Source organism: Cajanus cajan, chromosome 4, assembly GCF_000230855.2.
Source record: "Cajanus cajan strain Asha chromosome 4, NIPB_CcT2T_4, whole genome shotgun sequence".
NCBI classification, from domain to species: Eukaryota; Viridiplantae; Streptophyta; class Magnoliopsida; order Fabales; family Fabaceae; genus Cajanus; species Cajanus cajan.
In genome coordinates, this window is record NC_138520.1 from 55,356,479 (window position 1) to 55,378,742 (window position 22,264).

General features: G+C 38.1%; 2 protein-coding genes and 3 pseudogenes across 3 annotated transcripts; 3 read left to right on the top strand and 2 right to left on the bottom strand.

Annotated features, from left to right (window-relative positions):
* Positions 1 to 5,163: 5,163 nt before the first annotated feature.
* Positions 5,164 to 6,746, bottom strand: LOC145957373 (uncharacterized). Its single transcript, XM_083073618.1, has 3 exons — positions 6,421 to 6,746; positions 6,035 to 6,143; positions 5,164 to 5,949 (listed from the first exon to the last, which is right to left on the bottom strand). Exons 1-3 carry the CDS (start codon positions 6,744 to 6,746, stop codon positions 5,164 to 5,166), a joined length of 1,221 nt encoding a protein of 406 aa, XP_082929744.1.
* Positions 6,747 to 7,087: 341 nt separating this feature from the next.
* Positions 7,088 to 8,173, top strand: LOC145957374 (S-locus-specific glycoprotein S6-like; annotated as a pseudogene).
* A 2,646-nt stretch (positions 8,174 to 10,819) lies between these two features.
* LOC109813792 (G-type lectin S-receptor-like serine/threonine-protein kinase At1g11330) lies at positions 10,820 to 13,521 on the top strand (annotated as a pseudogene).
* A 1,637-nt stretch (positions 13,522 to 15,158) lies between these two features.
* Positions 15,159 to 17,688, bottom strand: LOC145957375 (uncharacterized). Its single transcript, XM_083073620.1, has 7 exons — positions 17,601 to 17,688; positions 17,245 to 17,548; positions 16,956 to 17,114; positions 16,359 to 16,872; positions 16,118 to 16,254; positions 15,646 to 15,930; positions 15,159 to 15,480 (listed from the first exon to the last, which is right to left on the bottom strand). Exons 1-7 carry the CDS (start codon positions 17,686 to 17,688, stop codon positions 15,159 to 15,161), a joined length of 1,809 nt encoding a protein of 602 aa, XP_082929746.1.
* Positions 17,689 to 18,328: 640 nt separating this feature from the next.
* On the top strand, positions 18,329 to 21,115 carry LOC109813790 (G-type lectin S-receptor-like serine/threonine-protein kinase At1g11330; annotated as a pseudogene). Its single transcript, XR_003805523.2, has 5 exons — positions 18,329 to 18,551; positions 19,524 to 19,586; positions 19,751 to 20,048; positions 20,127 to 20,289; positions 20,394 to 21,115. The product of XR_003805523.2 is annotated as a G-type lectin S-receptor-like serine/threonine-protein kinase At1g11330 (transcript).
* The last annotated feature ends 1,149 nt before the right edge of the window (positions 21,116 to 22,264 follow it).

Consider the following 22,264-nt stretch of genomic DNA (forward strand, 5'->3'; position numbering starts at 1 on the left):
TGCGGTTATTCTTATGTGTCAAAAATTAGTATTCTGACATGTCATGATATGAGAGAATTGAGGAGTGGTTGTTGTGCATAGACAAAGGAGGAGCGGTCATTAAGATGGGGAGGTGGTGATGGACGACAGAGGTAACAAAGGAGCAGCTACCACACATAGGTGATGGATGTGCGGCCGTTGTGGTTTACGCTTCAAAGGAGAATTTGTGGTTGGTGAAGATTTGGAAGATTTAGGGAATGAGTGGATGGTGAAGGATAACAGATGCAACGAAGGAGTGACCGTTGTGGTTTTGGCTTCAATATAAAAGTTCCAGCTAGTGAAAATTTGAAGGATTTGGGGATGGACATGGAGAGGGTGGATAGGTGGTGAGGGATGACGGAGGTGAGGAAGTGCGACCATCACAGGTGGAAAATTTATGAATATGCTTGATAGGAGATCTTATTGGAAAAGTTAATCTAAATACTTAGGCTTTATGGCTATGGAGATATAGGTTTATGGATTTGGGGATATATTAGAATAAGAAAATTATTATAGAATGAAACGTAAGCATTTTTGCTAACATGACAATGTTTCAAATATATTTTAGACTTATGTGTTGATGTAATACAAAGTAGCTTGGCTTTTATATTATATATAAATAGATAGATGTCCCAAACCAACCACACACCCAAATCAATTCTCTATTTGCATAGACAACTAAGACAAACCTCCAAACCCAAATGGGGGCGTATCAACCACCAACTTAGTTCTCTATGTGCATAGAGAACCCTAAACCCTAAATAGGTTATAAGCAAATGTTAAAACCCTCCAAATCAGAAAAATGGGTGCGTATCAATCAAAACAAAACAAAAATAACATCAAATCCAACCAAATCAACATACCGACCACAACAACATACCAAATAACAACAAATATAAAACAAAAGAAAAAAATAAGGAAAAATAAATCTAGGAGACACGTGCAAGAGATGACACTAGATCACGGTGGTGGTTGGAATGGATTCCTTGACATCACCAGATAGCAAGGACACAAGGAGGGTGGGAGCAGGCACTAATGTTGGGAGCAAGGTCCCTGAATAGAATGAAGTAGAACAACATCACATGCAAGGAACAACATGAATAGTGTCAAAGTTATGTGCACTCCCCAGGGGTTTTAGTAAGTAATAGCAAGTTATTGTGCATAGATGTGCATGATTGTACATAGATCATATTCATAATAGGTAGGCACATGTTGCTGTAGGGCAGATTAGTCTTGCGCCACCTATTTATTGGGTTGCAAACTAATTGGGTTGGAGATGCAGTGCTATGCTCTCTCATGGTGTGTGTGTGTCTATATATATATATATATTTGATGTAACTCTATTTGAAAGGATGAATAATAGAAAATAGGGGCATACCTTTATTTTTATATGCTATTAGAGCTAGGTTAAGGCTTTAAGAATGATTGTTCAAAATGACAAAGTAGACCCTAAGTAGATCATCTTAGAGCCTACTCTACCATTCTTGATAGTAAGACTTTTTATGTCGAGTGTCATTTCATCTAACATATAAAACTCTTTCTATGTTGTGTTTCGTTTCACTCGTCATAGATAGGTTGAGGAAATTACAAAACTAACACACCTTAGCATATTCTATATCGAGTATTACGCCACTTGACATGAAATTTGGTTAAATTTGTTAGGGTTATTTTGTTGATTTGTTTGAGGAGATATATTTATATTAAGAGGAGAAGGTTATAACTTTGTTATTTTTATAAGATTATTTCACATGCAACTCCACAATGATGAGATATTGTCTACTTTGGACCTAAACCCTCACGGTTTTGCTTTTGATAATCACTCGAAAGACCTCTCAACCATTGAAGTATATGTATGATTTATAAACTATTATTTCTTCTCTATTTTATCATTGTGGGACCTTATTTGTATCCCAACAAAATCAACAATCGACATAGAAAGTTTCACCAATATCACAAGTTTATCATCACGTGACTTTTTGTATCAGGTTAATTACATACGACATAAAATCTTGTCATAGAATGGTCTTTTTAGACTATTGCAAATTGAAAAGGCTAACTAGAAGAGAGTTTTAAACGACTTGTGAATGGGAACTATGCTCAATGTAAAGGCTTAAAAACACATTTATTTTTATAAATATAGTCATCCTTCCCAAAATTTCATTTATTTATAAAACAATTTTGACATATCATATGTAAAAGAAAATATGGAGCAGGGTGTTACAATAAACCGTCATAGGAAAACTAAATCCACATTGTTTTAAAATTTGAAAACCAAATTCATCAATGTAATAGACTTTGACCGAGCTTGAGAATGATATACACTTGAAAGCTTGATACAATTTATATATCTATTTCAAAATTAATTTTTCGTTCATACTTAAGATCGTTGCAACTATAACAATAAAGTACTACATACCTACTACCTTGAAAACCAGTATAAATGGTATAATTTTAAAAAGAATCAGACACCTAATATTTGTTTATTAGTAAAATATATATGTAAGAAACCTGCCAAGTCAAAGTTGATTTCAAAAATGATTCCTGACAAATTTGACGAGGTATGCTATAATTGAATGAAAGAAGAAACAACCAAGGATGAGAGTGGAGGGAGAAAGAAAATGAGAGGTGACAGTGAAGCCCGTTTATTCTATTCACGTTACATTGCATGCCATAGTCCGTTGACATAATTTTCGAGGAAATGTAAAATTCTGAAGTAAGAAGAAAGACTGGCAATTTGGTTCGTATTATGTGTGAATCTTATTCTATTCATCTCAGTAATGGGTTTCAGCAGTTATGCTAAGTTGTTCTTTTTGTCCATGTGTTGTTACGTCTTGGAAGTTGGTACTTCCATAGACACCATCACCTCATCTCAGTTCATGAAGGACCCTGATACTCTAAGTTCCAAAGATGGTAACTTCACATTGGGGTTCTTCACCCCTCAAAACTCCTCAAACCGCTACGTTGGAATTTGGTGGAAGTCTCAATCCACAGTTGTCATATGGGTGGCTAACAGAAACCAAACACTGAATGATTCTTCTGGAGTTGTTACAATTTCCGAAGATGGCAATCTTGTGGTGCTCAATGGACAGAAACAAGTCATTTGGTCAACAAATGTGTTCAATATAGCATACAAAACAAGTGCTCAACTTTCAGACTCTGGTAAGCTAGTTCTTGTAGAAACCACAAGGGAGAGACATCTTATGGGATAGTTTTCAGCAACTTTCAAAAACATTATTGTAGAAAAACTAAGAAAGACGAGTAATACTAGTATTGGGTGAACGTATCAACTCACTGTTATTTTTATTGAATAAGAGATGGCCTTTAAATAGACATTTTACAACGTACCAAATTAACAAGAAGATAACAAAATATCTTATCAAAACAAATCTTATCAAAAACTATCTTATCTAAACTGAAACAAATAAAACAGATAAACTAACTCAGATATCTCTAAAATTTAAGATTATCTAACAAAACTCCCCCATAAGCTTAAATTTCTCCTTCTTCTTTCATTCCGAGCAACTTCCTTAACTCCTGAAATGTTGTTGTCGGCAATGGCTTTGTAAAGATATCAGCTACTTGCTCTTTACTTCGTACGTGTTCGAGCTCCACGCTTCCTTCTTTCACCTATTCTCCCTGATGAAATGAAATCGGACGTCGATGTGCTTACTTCTTTCGTGATTGATTGGATTTTTGGCTAACTCGATTGCCGACCTGTTATGTACTCGGATCAATACTTTCTCAGCTTTCATAATTTCCAGTTTACTTAGCAAGTTTCTAAGCCAAACTGCATGTTGGACACTCCAAGATGCTGCTACATACTCGGCTTCACACGTTGATAGAGCTACGTTTGATTGTTTCTTTGATAGCCAAGTGAAAGCCGTGTTTCCCATGAAGAATATGTACCCAGCTGTGCTTTTCCGATCATCCACATCTCCACACCAATCACTGTCCGAGTAGTCAGTAGTTGTCCGACTTAGTGAAACACAGTCCAAGTGACATCGTCCCCTTTACATACCTTAGTATCCTCTTCAATGCTTTCCAATGAGAATACCTCGGATCCTCCATAAAGAGGCTTGCAATTCCCACACTCAGCATCAGGCCGGGTCTTGTACTTGTCAAATACCTTAGACTTTCGATTAGGCTTCGGTACCTGCTTGCATCAACTCTTTTAGCTTCTCCATTTTTAGATAACTTCGTTCCAGGTTCCATGGGAGTAGAAACTGGATTGCAATTCAGCATCTTTGCCTTGATCAAAATCTCCTCGGCATACCTCTTTTGGGACACAAAAATACCTGTTGTTCTTTGGTCCACCTCTAAACCCAGAAAGTACTTCATGATGCCCAAATCGGTCATCTCAAACTCCCTCTTCATCACTTCTTTAAACTCCTCAACTAGCTCAGCTTTGCTTCCCATGAATATCAAGTCATCCACGTATAGAGCAACGAACAATATATCTCCTCTGCACTTCTTTAAATAGAGAGCATGTTCATAAGGACATTGTTCATAACCATTTCTCTTGAAGTAGGTGTCTATTCTCTCATTCCATGCTCGAGGAGCTTGCTTCAAACCATACAAAGGCTTTTTGAGCTTCAGCACCTTCTTCTCTTCACCTCTCCTCATGTACCCTAAAGGTTGCTCCACGTAGACTTCTTCCTCCAACACCCCATTCAAGAATGCTGACTTCACGTCCATTTGTTGTATCTTCCATCCATGCTGAGCTGCTAAGGACAGTAATAATCGAATCGTTTCCATCCTTGTCACGGGTGCAAAGACTTCATCATAATCAATGCCTTTCTGTTGTTTATAACCCCTCGCCACAAGACGAGCTTTGTAGCGCTCTACTTCGCCATTTGCATTTGTCTTCCTTTTGTATACCCACTTCAAACCAATTGGCCGAGCTCCTGTGGGTAAATCTGTCAGCTTCCACGTCTCACTCTTCTCAATTGATCCGATCTCCTCATCCATTGCTTTCTTCCATCTCTCATCAAGTACCGCCTCTTCAAACTTTATATCTTCTGTTCCTGTCAATAGACATACTATATGTAACTCGTCAGTGGAGTTGTAGATGTCTTGCTCTTTTGCTTTGTACTCGGACGAGCTCAGAAAACTTGTTCTTGAATGCTTTCCGAGTACACACGCTTCTCAAAACTTCTTGTCAAACTCAACACCACGCAGTCCGTGCACCAACTCCTTCCTTGATAGCTCGGCCAAACCTCCAAAGTTTAAATGCCCAAAACGAGAATGCCTCATCATTGCTTCATCCTTGACGTCCATCTTTAAGCACTTATTTTGAATGATGTTCAGCTCCAGTTTATACATCCGATTCTTTTTCATCTCCACTCCGGCTATTAAACGATCATGTTTGTCCTTCAAATAAAGCACTCGATCCTTCATCAGAACCGAGTTGCCTTTCTCCATCATCTGCCCCATGCTTAAGATGTTGCTCTTAAGTTCGAGAACGTAGTAGACATTCCTTATTTCTCCAACTCGTCCATCCTTCTGCATAAACTTGATGGTTCCACGCCCTTTTACCGCCACCTTGGAATCATCCCCAAATGACACGAATCCAGCCTTCACCTTGATGAGTTCGTTGAAGAAACTCTCTTCTCCACACATATGATTGCTCGCTTCAGTGTCCAAATACCAGACCGAGTTGTTTAAGCAACTTGAATCAAGCTCGGCTTCTGACTTCTCATCTGAGCTTGGAAGCTCAACTACTGATCTCTCCACGCAACTCAAGTTTAGCTGAACCTCGGAGGCACAACTCGGACGTAGCTTGGTCTCCGAGCTCTGCGTCATCATCAAAATTCCTACTTCCTCGTCCTCTTCTTCTATGATAAGATTCTTCTCTTTCTCTTCACTTCCGCTTTTAGCTCGGCAATACTTTGCTATGTGACCGTATTTGTCACAGTGTAGAAATTTGCCGATCTTCATTCATTTGCATAGTGGCCGAGTTTGCCACACTTATAACATTCCACCTCCGACCTTGGCTGACTTCCTTGGCTACGATCACCTCGTCCTTGTCCACCTCCATGATCACCTCGTCCTCTACCTTGTCCTTGATCATCTTGTCCATTGCCTCGTCCTTGATCACCTCGTTCTTGTCCACTTGATCTTCGGCCCTGGGTGTTCCGAGTTTCATTCAAATCAAGTTGGGCCTATAATGCTTGATCAAGAGTACCCTTCATCTTCCTCTTCCTTTGTTCGTGGGCTTCGAGTGACCCAGCGAGCTCTTCCACTGAGAGAACTGACAAGTCCTTTGACTCCTCAATTACGCATGCAATACTCTCGAAATCACCTGTTAATGATCTCAAGATTTTCTCCACAATTCTACTTGCTGGCATTGGCTCCCCATTCCTTCCGAGTTGGTTATCCAACTTCTCAACCCGAGTTATGTACTCGGATACTTGTTCCTTATCCTCCATCTTCAAACACTCAAACTCTCCTCGGAGAGTTTGAAGTCGGATCTGTCTTACACAATGGTTACCTCTGTGCGCAACCTCCAAGATCTTCCATGCTTCCTTTGAAGATGCAGCGTTTGCAATCTTCTCGAAACCTGACTCATCCACGCCATTGTACAAAAAATACAAAGCCGATTTGTCCTTCACTCGTGTCTTTTCCAATGCGGCAATCTGAGCCACAGATTGGTCTTCGTTCTCCTCGGGTTCTTGGAACTTCTTCTCCACTATGTCCCATAGACTTTGGGAACCCAACAGGGTCTTCATCTGTAAACACCAATTATCATAATTGGTTTTCTTTGACAGTTGTGGTACGGTCATTCCATTAACAACCTTCGCCATTACTCTCTTTTTTTTTTTCAAAACACACACAGGCGCACACTGCTTTCCTCTCACACTCAGCACTCAGAGCATAAAGCTCTGATACCAATTTGTAGAAAAACTAAGAGAGACGAGTAATACTAGTATTGGGTGAACGTAGCAACTCACTGTTATTTTTATTGAATAAGAGATGACCTTTAAATAGCCATTTTACAACATACCAAATTAACAAGAAGATAACAAAATATCTTATCAAAACAAATCTTATCAAAAACTATCTTATCTAAACTGAAACAAATAAAACAAATAAACTAACTCGGATATCTCTAAAATTTAAGATTATCCAACAATTATTGCCTGGCAAGAAACTTTCATCCAACATAAGAACAGGAATGAAAGTAGAACTTACATCATGGAAAAGCCCTTCTAATCCCTCCGTTGGGAGCTTCTATTCCAATATAGTTCAACGCAAAAACATACTTGAAGTGTTCATTTGGAATGAAACTCAACCATACTGGCGCAACGGTCCATGGAATGGTGTGGTCTTTACAGGGATACCATCCATGACGTCTTATCTTTTTTCTTTCAAAGGTGGTGATGATGGAGAAGGAAATACGTATATTTATTATAAAATACCAATTCCAGTAGGATTTTTTATCTATGTCTTGAACTCTCAAGGCCAATTTGAAGAAACATGGTGGAATGATGAGAATAAAGAAGTGGAAGTTAGATGGACTAATCGAGAATCGGATTGTGATGTTTATGGTATATGTGGGGTGTCCGCAATCTGTAATGCACAGAGGTCACCAATATGCAACTATTTGAAAGGGTTTGAGCCGAGACAAAAAGAGGAATGACAAAACTGGACTAGTGGCTGTGTTAGGAGCACAACTCTGCAGTGTGAAAGGGTCAAAGATCAAAACAAAAGTGTAGATGGAAAGGAAAATGTAGAAAAAATAAGAGAGACGAGGTAATACTAATGTTGTGGGTGAACGTAGCAACTCACTGTGTTTTTTTATTGAATAAGAGATGGCCTTTAAATAGCCATTTTACAACGTACTGAACTAACAAGAAGATAATAAAATATCTTATCAAATAAAAACTTATCAAAAAACTATCTTATCTAATCTGAAACAAAATAACTCAAAAGATAAATCAAATAATTCCAGATAACTTAAATTGGATATCTCGGATATCTCGGAATCTCTAGAAATTTAAGATTTTCCAACAAAACTCCCCCACAAGCTTAAATTATTTTTCATTTTGATGCCTCTTCCACCAGAGCGCGATACTCCTCCGCGTACCATGGCCTCGCGAGCCACACGACGTCCAGCACCCCCGACGCCGCGGTGGCCGATGCCTCTTTTGGGACACAAAAGTACCCGTTGTTCTTTGATCCACCTCTAAACCCAGAAAATACTTCATGATGCCCAAATCGGTCATCTCAAACTCCCTCTTCATCACTTCTTTAAACTCCTCAACTAGCTCAGCTTTGCTTCCCATCTCACTCTTCCTAATTGATCCGATCTCCTCATCCATTTCTTTTTTCCATCTCTCATCAAGTACTGCCTCTTCAAATTTTATGTCTTATGTTCCTGTCAATAGACATACTACATGTAACTCGTCAGTGGAGTTGTAGATGTCTTGCAAGCTCCGAGTTCTAAGCTGCTCAGGTTCATCATCTTCCTCGGAATGCTCATTGGTCCTATCCGAGCTTCTCCCTATTATCTTCGATCTCTCCCTCTCAGAGTTCGAGCTCCCCGAAGTCTCTTCAGAGTTACTCCAGCTCCACTCGCTTTCCTCATCTACCTGGACATCTCGGCTTACCAGAATTTTTCCTGTAACAGGGTTGTACAATTTGTAGGCTTTTGTCTTTTCATCATACCCGATCAAGATATACTTCTTGCTCCTATCATCAAGCTTCGTTCTGAGCTGAGCTGGAACATGACCGTAAGCAAGGCTTCCGAGGATCTTGAAGTGATGTATACTCGGTTTTTGTCCACTCCATGCTTCTTGAGGTGTCACATCATCCAATTTTGAATGTGGGCACCTGTTCTGTATATATATAGCACACTGCACTGCCTCTGCCCAAAACTTCTCAGGCATATCCTTCCCTTTAAGCATAGCTCGGACCATATCAAGAATAGTCCGATTCTTTCTTTCAGCTACTCCATTTTGTTGTGGTGAATATGGAGCTGTGAGAAAAAGTTTTATACCTTGCTCTTCACAGTATTCCATAAACTCTGCCGATGTGAATTCTCCACCTCTGTCCGACCTCAAAGCTTTAATTTGCTTGTTAGTCTCTTTCTCCACCATGACTTTAAACTTTTTAAAAGCTTCAAATGCCTTTGATTTTTCTTGCAAGAAATATACCCAGGTCTTTCGAGAGAAATCATCTATGAAAGAGATGAAATATTTCTTACCACTGAAGGATGCAGGAGAGATTGGTCCACACAAGTCAGTGTGTATCAGGCCAAGTTGCTCCTTTACTTTGTACTCGGACGAGTTCGGAAAACTTGTCCTTGTATGCTTTCTGAGTACACATGCTTCACAAAACTTCTTGTCAAACTCAACACCACGTAGTCCGTGCACCAACTCCTTCCTTGATAGCTCGGCCAAACCTCCAAAGTTCAAATGCCCAAAACGAAAATGCCACATCATGGCTTCATCCTTCACGTCCAGCTTCAAGCACTTATTTTGAAGGATGTTCAGCTCCAGTTTATACATCCGATTCTTTTTCATCTCTACTCGGGCTATTAAACGATCATGTTTGTCCTTCAAATAAAGCACTCGATCCTTCATCAGAACCGAGTTGCCTTTCTCCATCATCTGCCCCATGCTTAAGATGTTGCTCTTAAGTTCGGGAACGTAGTAGACATTTCTTATTTCTCCAACTCGTCCATCCTTCTGCATAAACTTGATGGTTCCATGCCCTTTTACCACAACCTTGGAATCATCTCCAAATGACACGAATCCAGCCTTCACCCTGATGAGTTCGTTGAAGAAACTCTCTTCTCCACACATATGATTGCTCGCCCCAGTGTCCAAATACCAGACCGAGTTGTTTAAGCAACTCGAATCAAGCTCGGCTTCTGACTTCTCATCTGAGCTTGGAAGCTCAACTACTGATCTCTCCACGCAACTCAAGTTTAGCTCATCCTCGGAGGCACAACTCGGATGTAGCTTGGTCTCCGAGCTCTGCGTCATCATCAAAATTCCTGCTTCCTCGTCCTCTTCTTCTGTGAGAAGATTCTTCTCTTTCTCTTCACTTCGGCTTTTTGCTCGGCAATACTTTGCTATGTGACCGTATTTTCCACAGTTGTAGCAATTTGCCGATCTGCATTCTTTTGCGTAGTGGCCGAGTTTGCCACACTTATAACATTCCACCTCGGACCTCGGCTGACTTCCTTGGCTACGATCACCTCGTCCTTGTCCACCTCCATGATCACCTCGTCCTCTACCTCGTCCTTTGCCTCGTCCTCCATGATCACCTCGTCCTTTGCCTCCTAATGTTCGGCCCTGGGTGTTCCGAGTTTCATTCAAATTAAGTTGCGCCTGTAATGCTTGATCAAGTGTATTCTTCATCTTCCTCCTCCTTTGTTCGTGGGCTTCGAGTGACCCAGCGAGCTCTTCCACTGAGAGGACTGACAAGTCCTTTGACTACTCAATTACGCATGCGATACTCTCGAAATCATCTGTTAATGATCTCAAGATTTTCTCCACAATTCTACTTGCTGGCATTGACTCCCCATTCCTTCCGAGTTGGTTAGCCACCTTCTCCATCCGAGTTATGTACTCGGATACTTGTTCCTTATCCTCCATCCTCAAACACTCAAACTCTCCTCGGAGAGTTTGAAGTCGGATCTGTCTGACACGGTGATTACCTCTGTGCGCAACCTCCAAGATCTTCCATGCTTCCTTTGAAGATGCAGCGTTTGCAATCTTCTCGAAGCCTGACTCATCCACGACATTGTACAAAAAATAAAAAACCGATTTGTCCATCACTCGTGTCTTTTCCAATGCGGCAATCTGAGCCACAGATTGGTCTTCGTCCTCCTCGGGTTCTTGAAACCCCTTCTCCATTATATCCCATAGACTTTGGGAACCCAACAGGGTCTTCATCTGTAAACACCAATTATCATAATTGGTTTTCTTTGACAGTTGTGGTACGGTCATTCCATTAACAACCTTCGCCATTACTCTCTCTTTCTTCTTTCCTCCTCCTTCACAGGCGCACACTGTTTTCCTCTCACACTCGGCACTCAGAGCATAAAGCTCTGATACCAATTTGTAGAAAAAATAAGAGAGACGAGGTAATACTAATGTTGTGGGTGAACGTAGCAACTCATTGTGTTTTTTTATTGAATAAGAGGTAGCCTTTAAATAGCCATTTTACAACGTACTGAACTAACAAGAAGATAATAAAATATCTTATCAAATCAAAACTTATCAAAAAACTATCTTATCTAATCTGAAACAAAATAACTCAAAAGATAAATCAAATAATTCCAGATAACTTAAATCGGATATCTCGGATATCTCGGATATCTCGAATATCTCGGATATCTCGGAATCTCTAGAAATTTAAGATTTTCCAACAAAAAAAGATGGATTTTTGAAACTGCAGAAGGTCAAAGTTCCAGATTTTCCAGAAGGGTCTCCTGTTGAACTGGACATATGCAGAAGCCAATGCTTGGAGGATTGTTCTTGTGTCGCGTATTCTCATAATGATGGGATTGGTTGTATGTCTTGGAGTGGGAATCTACTTGATATTCAACAATTCTCAAGTGCAGGACTTGATCTATATGTTCGTGTAGCCTATGCTGAACTTTAACTTGGTATGCTACATCTTCTCAAACATTCAAAACATAGTTTCTTTAAAATGATGAATTCCTTATATTTTAAATTTAAATTTTTCTTTCGTAATAGAAAAAGAGAGAAACACAGAGATTGTCATTACAGTTACAGTGATAATAGGAACTGTCATAATTGTTAGTTGTGCATATGTCATGTGGAGAACTTCCAATCACCCAGGTAAATCACCATCTTCAGCAATTCAATAATTAGTCCAACAATTAAGTTCTTTTAATTTTGGTAAAGGAGATAGGCTTACATTATATATGTTTCTCACTCCAGGTAGAGTATGGAACTTAATTAACTCAGCAAGGAAAAGGAACAACAAAGCTTTCCTACAATTAAACAATGGTGAAACACCAGAACATTCAAGCAAAGAAGTAATTGAAGATTTGTCACAAGTTAAACTCCTCGGTCCAGTGTACAAGGTATCTTAAAACAAAGTTTTAGTATTTGAACCCATTGTCTATAGTTGTTCTTTTAATATTTTTTTCTCAGGGGAAACTGCAAGATGGACAGGAAATAGCAGTTAAAAGACTTTCTAGAGAATCTGGACAAGATCTAGAAGAATTCATGAATGAAGTAGTGGTGATTTCCAAGCTTCAACACCGCAATCTTGTAAGACTATTTGGCTGCTGTGTTGAAGGTGATGAAAAGATGTTGATATATGAATACATGCCAAATAAAAGTTTGGATGTGTTTATCTTTGGTGCGTTGTTGGATGTCTCCTCTATTATTATGCCTCAAATCCAATTTCGAACTTTAATTTTATGATTCTTTATTTAGCACAAACTATATATAAAATAAATAATCATTTTATAGCTAGTTAGTTTTCTTGAAAGCATGTTAATCAGAGTATGTTATATGACTCACCTTCATAACTTTCTCTTCTAATATATCTTCACAGTAGTATAAAGTTATCCTTAATTTTTAGATCCATCGAAAAGTAATATCCTAGATTGGAGGAAGCGGCATAGCATAATAGAAGGAATAGCTCGAGGATTGATTTATCTTCACTGAGACTTTAGATTGAAAATCATACATAGAGATTTAAAGACAAGCAATGTATTGTTAGATGAACAATTGAATAAAAAAATATCAAACTTTGGTATGGCTAGAATCTTTGGAGGGAGTGAAGACCAAGCCAATACTGACAAGATTGTTGGAACATAGTAAGCATTCTTAATTTCTTTTTTCAATAATATATTAAAATACATGAAAAATTAATTTTTATATTTGAATGCAGTGGCTATATGTCTCCTGAATATGCAATGCAAGGACTATTTTCAGAGAAATTAGATGCCTTTAGTTTTGGTGTTTTGGTATTAGAGATTGTTAGTGGAAGAAGAAACTCAAGCTTTTATGACAATGAGCATGCTCTTAGCCTTTTAGAATTTGTAAGTCTCAACAATTCATTTGGGACTCATTTAGTGATAAGTTTTCCTTTTTCTAAAACAATTTTAAACATTGACCTTTTTTTCATTTTAGGTCTGGATAAAATGGAAGGAAGGCAATATATTATCTATAATAGATCCACGAATATATGATCCTAGTCATCATAAGAATATTTTAAGGAGCATACACATTGGACTTCTGTGTGTACAAGAACTTGCTATAGACAGCCCCACCATTGCTGCAGTAAATTCTATGCTTAACAGTGAGGTTTCATTTCTTCCTCCTCCAAATCAACCTGCATTCATCCTGAGACAAAATAAGTTGAATTTGTAGAAAATTAGAGAAACGAGTAATACTCACTGTGATTTATTGAATAAGAGATGGCATGTAAATAGCCATTTTACAACGTACCAAATTAACAAGACGATAACAAAATATCTTATCAAAAAACAAATCTTATCAAAAATTATCTTAACAAATAACTCAAAAGATAAAACAGACTAAACAAATAATTCAGAATAACTAACTCGGATATCTCTAAAATTTAAGATTATCTAACAAAACTCCCCCATAAGCTTAAATTTCTCTTTCTTCTTTCATTCCGAGTAGCTTCCTTAGCTCCTGAAATGTTGTTGCATGCAATGGTTTTGTAAAGATATCAGCTACTTTCTCTTTACTTCCTACGTGTTCGAGCTCCACGCTTCCTTCTTTCACCTTCTCCCTGATGAAATGAAATCGGACGTCGATGTGCTTACTTCTTTCGTGATTGATTGGATTCTTGGCTAACTCAATTGCCGACCTGTTATCCACTCGGATCAATACTTTCTCAGCTTTCATAATCTCCAGTTTGCTTAGCAAGTTTCTAAGCCAAACTGCATGTTGGACACTCCAAGATGCTGCTACATACTCGGCTTCACACGTTGACAGAGCTACGATTGGTTGTTTCTTTAATAGCCAAGTGAAAGCCGTGTTTCCCATGAAGAATACGTACCCAGCTGTGCTTTTTCGATCATCCACATCTCCACACCAATCACTGTCCGAGTATCCAGTAAGTCAGTAGTTGTCCGACTTAGTGAAACACAGTCCAAGTGACATCGTCCCCTTCACATACCTTAGTATCCTCTTTAATGCTTTCCAATGAGAATACCTCAGATCCTCCATAAAGCGGCTTGTAATTCCCACACTTAGCATCAGGTCGGGTCTTGTACTCGTCAAATATCTTAGACTTTCGATTAGGCTTCGGTACCTGCTTGCATCAACTCTTTCTGTTTCTCCATTTTTAGATAACTTCGTTCCAGGTTCCATGGGAGTAGAAACTGGATTGCAATTCAGCATCTTTGCTTTGCTCAGAATCTCCTCGGCATACCTCTTTTGGGACACCAAAATACCTGTTGTTCTTTGGTCCACCTCTACACCCAGAAAGTACTTCATGATGCCCAAATCGGTCATCTCAAACTCCCTCTTCATCACTTCTTTAAACTCCTCAATTAGCTTAGCTTTGCTTCCCGTGAATATCAAGTCATCCACGTATAGAGCAACGAACAATATATCTCCTTTGTACTTCTTTAAATAGAGAGCATGTTCATACGGACATTGTTCATAACCATTTCTCTTGAAGTAGGTGTCTATTCTCTCATTCCATGCTCGAGGAGCTTGCTTCAAACCATACAAAGCCTTCTTGAGCTTCAGCACCTTCTTCTCTTCGCCTCTCCTCATGTACCCTAGAGGTTGCTCCACGTAGACTTCTTCCTCCAACACCCCATTCAAGAATGCTGATTTCACGTCCATTTGTTGTATCTTCCATCCATGCTGAGCTACTAGGGACAGTAGTAATCGAATTGTTTCCATCCTTGTCACGGGTGCAAAGACTTCATCATAATCAATGCCTTTCTGCTGCTTGTAACCCCTCACTACAAGACGAGCTTTGTAGCGCTCCACTTCGCCATTTGCATTTGTCTTCCTTTTGTATACCCACTTCAAACCAATTGGCCGAGCTCCTGTGGGTAAATCTGTCAGCTTCCATGTCTCACTCTTCTTAATTTGTCCGATCTCCTCATCCATTGCTTTCTTCCATCTTTCATCAAGTACAGCCTCTTCAAATTTTATATCTTATGTTCCTGTCAATAGACATACTACATGTAACTCGTTAGTGGAGTTGTAGATGTCTTGCAAGCTCTGAGTTTTAAGGTCCTCAGGTTCATCATCTTCCTCGGAATGCTCATCGGTCCTATCCGAGCTTCTCCCTATTATCTCCGAGCTCTCCCTCTCAAAGTTCGAGCTCTCCGAAGACTTTTCAGAGTTACTCCAGCTCCACTCACTCTCCTCATCTACCTGGACATCTCGACTTACCAGAATTTTGCCTGTAACAGGGTTGTACAATTTGTAGGCTTTTGCCTTTTCATCATACCCGATCAAAATGTACTTCTTGCTCCTATCATCAAGCTTCGTTCTGAGCTAAGCTGGAACATGACCGTAAGCGAGGCTTCTGAAGATCTTGAAGTGACATATACTCAGTTTTTGTCCACTCCATGCTTCTTGAGGTGTCACATCATCCAATTTTGAATGTGGGCACTTGTTCTGTATATATATAGCACACTGCACTGCCTCTGCCCAAAAATTCTCAGGCATATTCTTCCCTTTAAGCATAGCTCGAACCATATCAAGAATGGTCCGATTCTTTCTTTCAGCTACTCCATTTTGTTGTGGTGAATATGGAGCTGTAAGAGAACGTTTTATACCTTTCTCTTCACAGTATTCCATAAACTCTACCCGATGTGAATTCTCCACCTCTGTCTGACCACAAAGCTTTAATTTGCTTGTTAGTCTCTTTCTCCACCATGACTTTAAACTTTTTAAAGGCTTCAAATGCCTTTGATTTTTCCTGCAAGAAATATACCCAGGTTTTTCGAGAGAAATCATCTATGAAAGAGATGAAATATTTCTTACCACTGAAGGATGCAGGAGAAATTGGTCCACACAAGTCAGTTTGTATCAGGCCAAGTTTCTCCTTTGTTTTGTACTCGGACGAGCTCGGAAAACTTGTTCTTGAATGCTTTCCGAGTACACACGCTTCACAAAACTTCTTGTCAAACTCAACACCACGTAGTCCGAGCACCAACTCCTTCCTTGATAGCTCGGCCAAGCCTCCAATGTTTAAATGTCCAAAACGAAAATGCCACATCATGGCTTCATCCCTCACGTCCAGCTTCAAGCACTTATTTTGAAGGATGTTCAGCTCCAGTTTATACGATTCTTTTTCATCTCTACTTGGGCAATTAGAAAATCATTTTTGTCCTTCAAATAAAGTACTCGATCCTTCATCAGAACCGAGTTGTCTTTCTCCATCATCTGCCCCATGCTTAAGATGTTGCTCTTAAGTTCGGGAACGTAGTAGACATTCCTTATTTCTCCAACTCGTCCATCCTTCTGCATATGCTTGATGGTTCCATGCCCTTTTACCGCCACCTTGGAATCATCCCCAAATGACACGAATCCAGCCTTCACCTTGATGAGTTCGTTGAAGAAACTCTCTTCTCCACACATATGATTGCTCGCTTCAGTGTCCAAATACCAGACTGAGTTGTTTAAGCAACCCGAATCAAGCTCCGCCTTTGACTTCTCATCTAAGCTTGGAAGCTCAACTACTGATCTCTCCACACAACTCAAGTTTAGCTCAACCTCGGAGGCACAACTCGGACGTAGCTTGGTCTCCGAGCTCTGCGTCATCATCAAAATTTCTACTTCCTCGTCCTCTTCTTCTGTAAGAAGATTCTTCTCTTTCTTTTCACTTTGGCTTTTAGCTCGACAATACTTTGCTATGTGACTGTATTTGCCACAGTTGTAGCAATTTTCCGATCTGCATTCCTTTGCGTAGTGGCCGTATTTGCCACACTTATAACATTCCACCTCCGACCTTGGCTTACTTCCTTGGCTACGATCACCTCGTCCTTGTCCACCTCCATGATTACCTCGTTCTCTACCTCATCCTTGATCACCTCCATGATCACCTCGTTCTTTACCTCATCCTCCATGATCACCTCGTCCTTGTCCACTTGATCTTCGGCCCTGGGTGTTCCGAGTTCCATTCAAATCAAGTTGCGCCTGTAATGCTTGATCAAAAGTATCCTTCATCTTCCTCCTCCTTTGTTCGTGGGCTTCGAGTGACCCAGGGAGCTCTTCCACTGAGAGAATTGACAAGTCCTTTGACTCCTCAATTACGCATGCAATGCTCTCGAAATCATTTGTTAATGATCTCAAGATTTTCTCCACAATTCTACTTGCTGACATTGGCTCCCCATTCCTTCCGAGCTGATTTGCCACCTTCTCCACCCGAGTTATGTACTTGGATACTCGTTCCTTATCCTCCATCTTCAAACATTCAAACTCTCCTCGAAGAGTTTGAAGTCGGATCTGTCTAATACGGTGGTTACCTCTGTGCGCAACCTCCAAAATGTTCCATGCTTCCTCTGAAGACGCAACATTTGCAATCTTCTCGAAACCTGATTCATTCACGACATTGTACAAAAAATACAAAGCTGATTTGTCCTTTACTCGTGTCTTTTCCAATGTGGCAATCTGAGCCACAGATTGCTCTTCGCCCTCCGCGGGTTCTCAAAACCCCTTCTCCACTATGTCCCATAGACTTTGGGAACCCAAAAGTATCTTCATCTGTAAACACCAATTATCATAATTGGTTTTCTTTGACAGTTGTGGTATGGTCATTCCATTAACAACCTTCGCCATTACTCTCTCTTTCTTTTTCAAAACACACACACAAGCGCACACTGTTTTCCTCTCACACTCGGCACTCAGAGCATAAAGCTCTGATACCAATTTGTAGAAAATTAGAGAAACGAGTAATACTCACTGTGATTTATTGAATAAGAGATGGCCTTTAAATAACCATTTTACAACGTACTAAATTAACAAGACGGTAACAAAATATCTTATCAAAAAACAAATCTTATCAAAAACTATCTTAACAAATAACTCAAAAGATAAAACAGATTAAACAAATAATTCAGAATAACTAACTTGGATATCTCTAAAATTTAAGATTATCTAAAAGAATTTGGTGTCATCTAATGAAAGTCAATCATCATGCTCCATCTATACAGTTAGTATTACAGATATCCTTGGTAGATAGTAAAATAAGAGCTCCAACAAAGGTGAATAAAGTATATATACCTTGCTTATTTATGATACGAGGGATTATTTGCCTGTTTTAAGTTGAAGACTCAGACCGTTTTTGTCTTCATCTGCTACTTTTGGAGAACCGTATGACAGAAGTAAAGGGTGACATTAATTCACGTGACACCGAGTCAAAATTAGTATTACAAAGTATACAATTTCAACAATTTCGAGAGACAGGACTTGCATTCATAACAAATATCAAACTTGGGGCATGGACGGGATGGGCCAAACCACATCATGCCAAATGGAAACAGCTGCACTACACAGCATTTTATGTATGCACTAATAGTTCTATTGCTTTTTCGTCAGGTACTTTGGATAATCTTTCTTTTTTTCCCTTGTATTTTTGAAGTGCATTGAGCCAAATACTAGCCTTTTGTTCTTTGATTTTGTGGCCAACTTTTGCACCCTTGTAATTAGCTTCACTACCAGTTATTGATAATATTGATAATAACCTTTTTGTCTAAGAAAAATAAACAAATAAAGTTTACCTTGGAAATATGAAATTTATCAAAATATACGAAATCTTCCTTGCAACTCTCAGTGTGTTTGGATAAACTTCTTTAAAAATATTTATAGGAGAAGAAAAGGAATATATATATATATATATATATATATATATATATATATTCATATAAAAAAAATTTATAAACTAAAATTAACTTGTATGTAAGTTAATTTGTAAATAGCTTTTTTATAAACTTTTTATTCAAATAGGCCCATATATAAAATTTACATTAGTTATAACCTAGTCCTTATAGAAATGACATCTTATATCAATTAAATTTTGAATCGATATAAAAAGATTTTTTTTACATTCGTTCAAAATTTAATCAATGTAGAATGTCTAATGGATAAAAAAGTTCTTTTGATTCAACAACGTTATTAGTAGTCTATGTTCTACCAATTTCTTTGATAATCCTAACATCTAATTGTTGGGATACAAATAAGTCCCACATCGATAAAATAAGATATGAAATAACAATTTATATAGCACAAACATACTTCAATGATTAAGAGGCCTTTTGGGTGATAACCAAAAGCAAAACCGTGGGGGCTAAGACTCAAAGCGGACAATATCTCATCATTGTAGAGTATACTTGTGTAATAAATAACCTTAAAAAAAATACCCTCATAAAATATCCCCTCAGACAAATATCATAAAATAACCCCAACACTCTTTGTATTCCCAAGAAAAACAATTGTTGTACTTTTTGATCAATGTTACTAGCCGATTTTTATTTTCTCAGCTAGTAAGACTTCTTGGTTGTTGCACTACAGGGGAGGAAAAGATGTTGATTTATGAGTACATGCCAAATAAAAGTTTGGACGCATACATCTTTGGTTAGTTCTTTGATTCCCCTTAGCATCCATCTATATTGGATTTTCCTTGCGTATGATATATGAAATATTTTTAAAAAATGAATAATATGATTACAGCTAGCAAGTTTTCTTGTAAGCATCCTAATGTCTATTTTATTGAAATTATGCTAAATTGTTAAATTAAAATAGCGTTGCGTCATCTCAAAATGTTAGAGTTCATATATTTCTACCCTTTGATTCTTTAGATCCATCAAAAAATAAAGTCCTTGATTGGAGAAAACGCTTTAACATTATAGAGGGAGTGGCTCGAGGAATGCTTTATCTTCATAGAGATTCCAGGCTAATAATCATGCACAGGGACTTGAAGGCAAGTAATATCTTGCTAGATGTGGAGCTAAATCCAAAAATATCAGACTTTGGTATGGCAAGAATTTTTTGTGAGAATGAGGATCGGGCTAATACCAGAAGAGTTGTTGGAACATAGTAAGTAGTGGTACACCTTCATTGTTCATGATTATATTAGCATACTTGGACAATAAATTTTGGTACATTTCAATGTAGTGGTTATATGTCTCCAGAATATGCGATGCAAGGACAATTTTCAGGATAATTTTCTGAAAGATCAGATGTCTTTAGCTTTGGAGTTTTGCTATTGGAGATTGTTAATGGAAGACGGAATTCCAGCTTTTATGATGAAGAGAATTCTCTTACTCTTTTAGGATTTGTAAGTCTCTAACATTCTTTCTGTCTTTCTGAGTTCACTATAGGGGTTTTGTATTCTTCTGCTGACAAGACTTCCAAATGTTTAATATTTTTTTTTAATTGTAGGCCTGGATACAGTGGACAGAACACAATATTTCATCTCTAATAGATGAAGGAATATATGATCCTAGTCTTCATAAATATATTTTTAGGTGCATACACATAGGACTTCTATGTGTACAAGAATTTGCTGCAGATAGGCCCTCTATGGCTGCTGTAATTTCAATGCTTAACAGTGAGATTGTGGATCTTCCTCCACCAACGAAACCTGCATTCACTCTGAGACAAAATATGTTAAGTTCAATGTCCTTTGTAAGAAGCAATGACCTGAACTCCCATAACTCTGTCAGTATTTCGGACATCCAAGGAAAATAGCAAACCAAGTGCTCAAGAAATGGAGATTATGTTAATACTACAAAAGGTTGCTGAAAATTAGAACATTGTAGGTGTTGCCTTTGTTTTCTTTTTTTGGTCCAAAGGTATACGTTGGAAGGGCTATTTAGAGAGAACTTTGAAGTCTTTTAAGTTCCACTGATCGGAAAAAGTTAGTGGAAAAAGTTCAGTATTATGATGAATGCATATAAGGTTTTGTTGGGATCGAATGAAGAATATTGAATGGAAAGGATTTAAGATCCATTGTTTGGATAAAAAAAAATATAGAAAGGAATGGAATGGAAGGAGTTGGAACTTGTACAATCTGATTCCATCATTTCTTATGTATTGTATAATCCCTTATTCAGTTTCTATAACCAAGTTATAAGAACGACAACTCTGTTTACATTTATTCATCGATTATCCATCAGATGTAATTAGATTTTCTGCATCGTGCATTCTTGTATCTGCGTTCTAAAGCTATCTAGTATAGAGAAATAGTTTCGTTAAACCTTTGCTGTTGAATTTTATAAATGCCTTTCCTTCCTTGAATGAAAATATATCCGGTATCCCCTGTCGTTTCAAAGTAGATGATGACTTTTTCTACTGTATAATTTAAAGAGTTTCGTTTTCATTATTATTTTTTACCAACTTTTTCCTGCTTAGAGTGTAACTAAGCTTAACTCCCCGATTTCATGGTTGTTAATAAGGGGGCAATGGAGATTCAGTTTTCAATTTGTAACCATCCAATTTATGAAGAAAAAAAAAAAACGAAAACAACAATCGCTGTAAAAATATGACAACATTCAAAATGTTTGTGAGAAACAAATGATCTAACCTTAATCAATACAACGAGATGAATTGGTGTTTATAACCTTAATCAAAACACTAGAACTACCCTAAAGAAACATGTAATATATTTTACATATTATTGCTTCTCAAAATCATTTATTACTTGTGATTGAAATTTTATCTATAATTTTTAAACCAGGAAGTAAACCTATAAAAGGAATGCCAAAAGAAAAAAAAAACTTCAGAGTTCAAACTTCTGCCTAAATAGCCAATCCAATGTATACCTTCTGACAAAAAAGAAGGGTATACCTACAATGTTCTAATTTCCTACAACCTTTCTATTATTAACATAATCTTCATTGCATCCATGTGCAATTCTCGGAGCATTTTGTTTTCTATCTGCCTTGAATGCTTGAAATGCTGACAAAGTTGAGGGAGTTCAAGCCATTGCTTTTAGCAAAGGACATTGATCTTAACATATTATGCCTCAGGGTGAACGCAGGTTTTGTTGGAGGAGGAAGATTCACAATCTCACTTTGAAGCATAGAAATTACAGTAGCCATAGTGGGCCTTTCTGCAACAAATTCTTGCACACATAGAAGTCCTATGTGTATGCACCTCAAAATATCTTTATGAAGACTAGGATCATATATTCTTGGATCTATTATAGATAATATATTGTTTTCCGTCCACCGCATCCAGACCTACAATGAGGAAAAAAAAATATTAAACATTTGGAATGTTTTATCTGTAGTAGGCTACAGAAGCCGTAT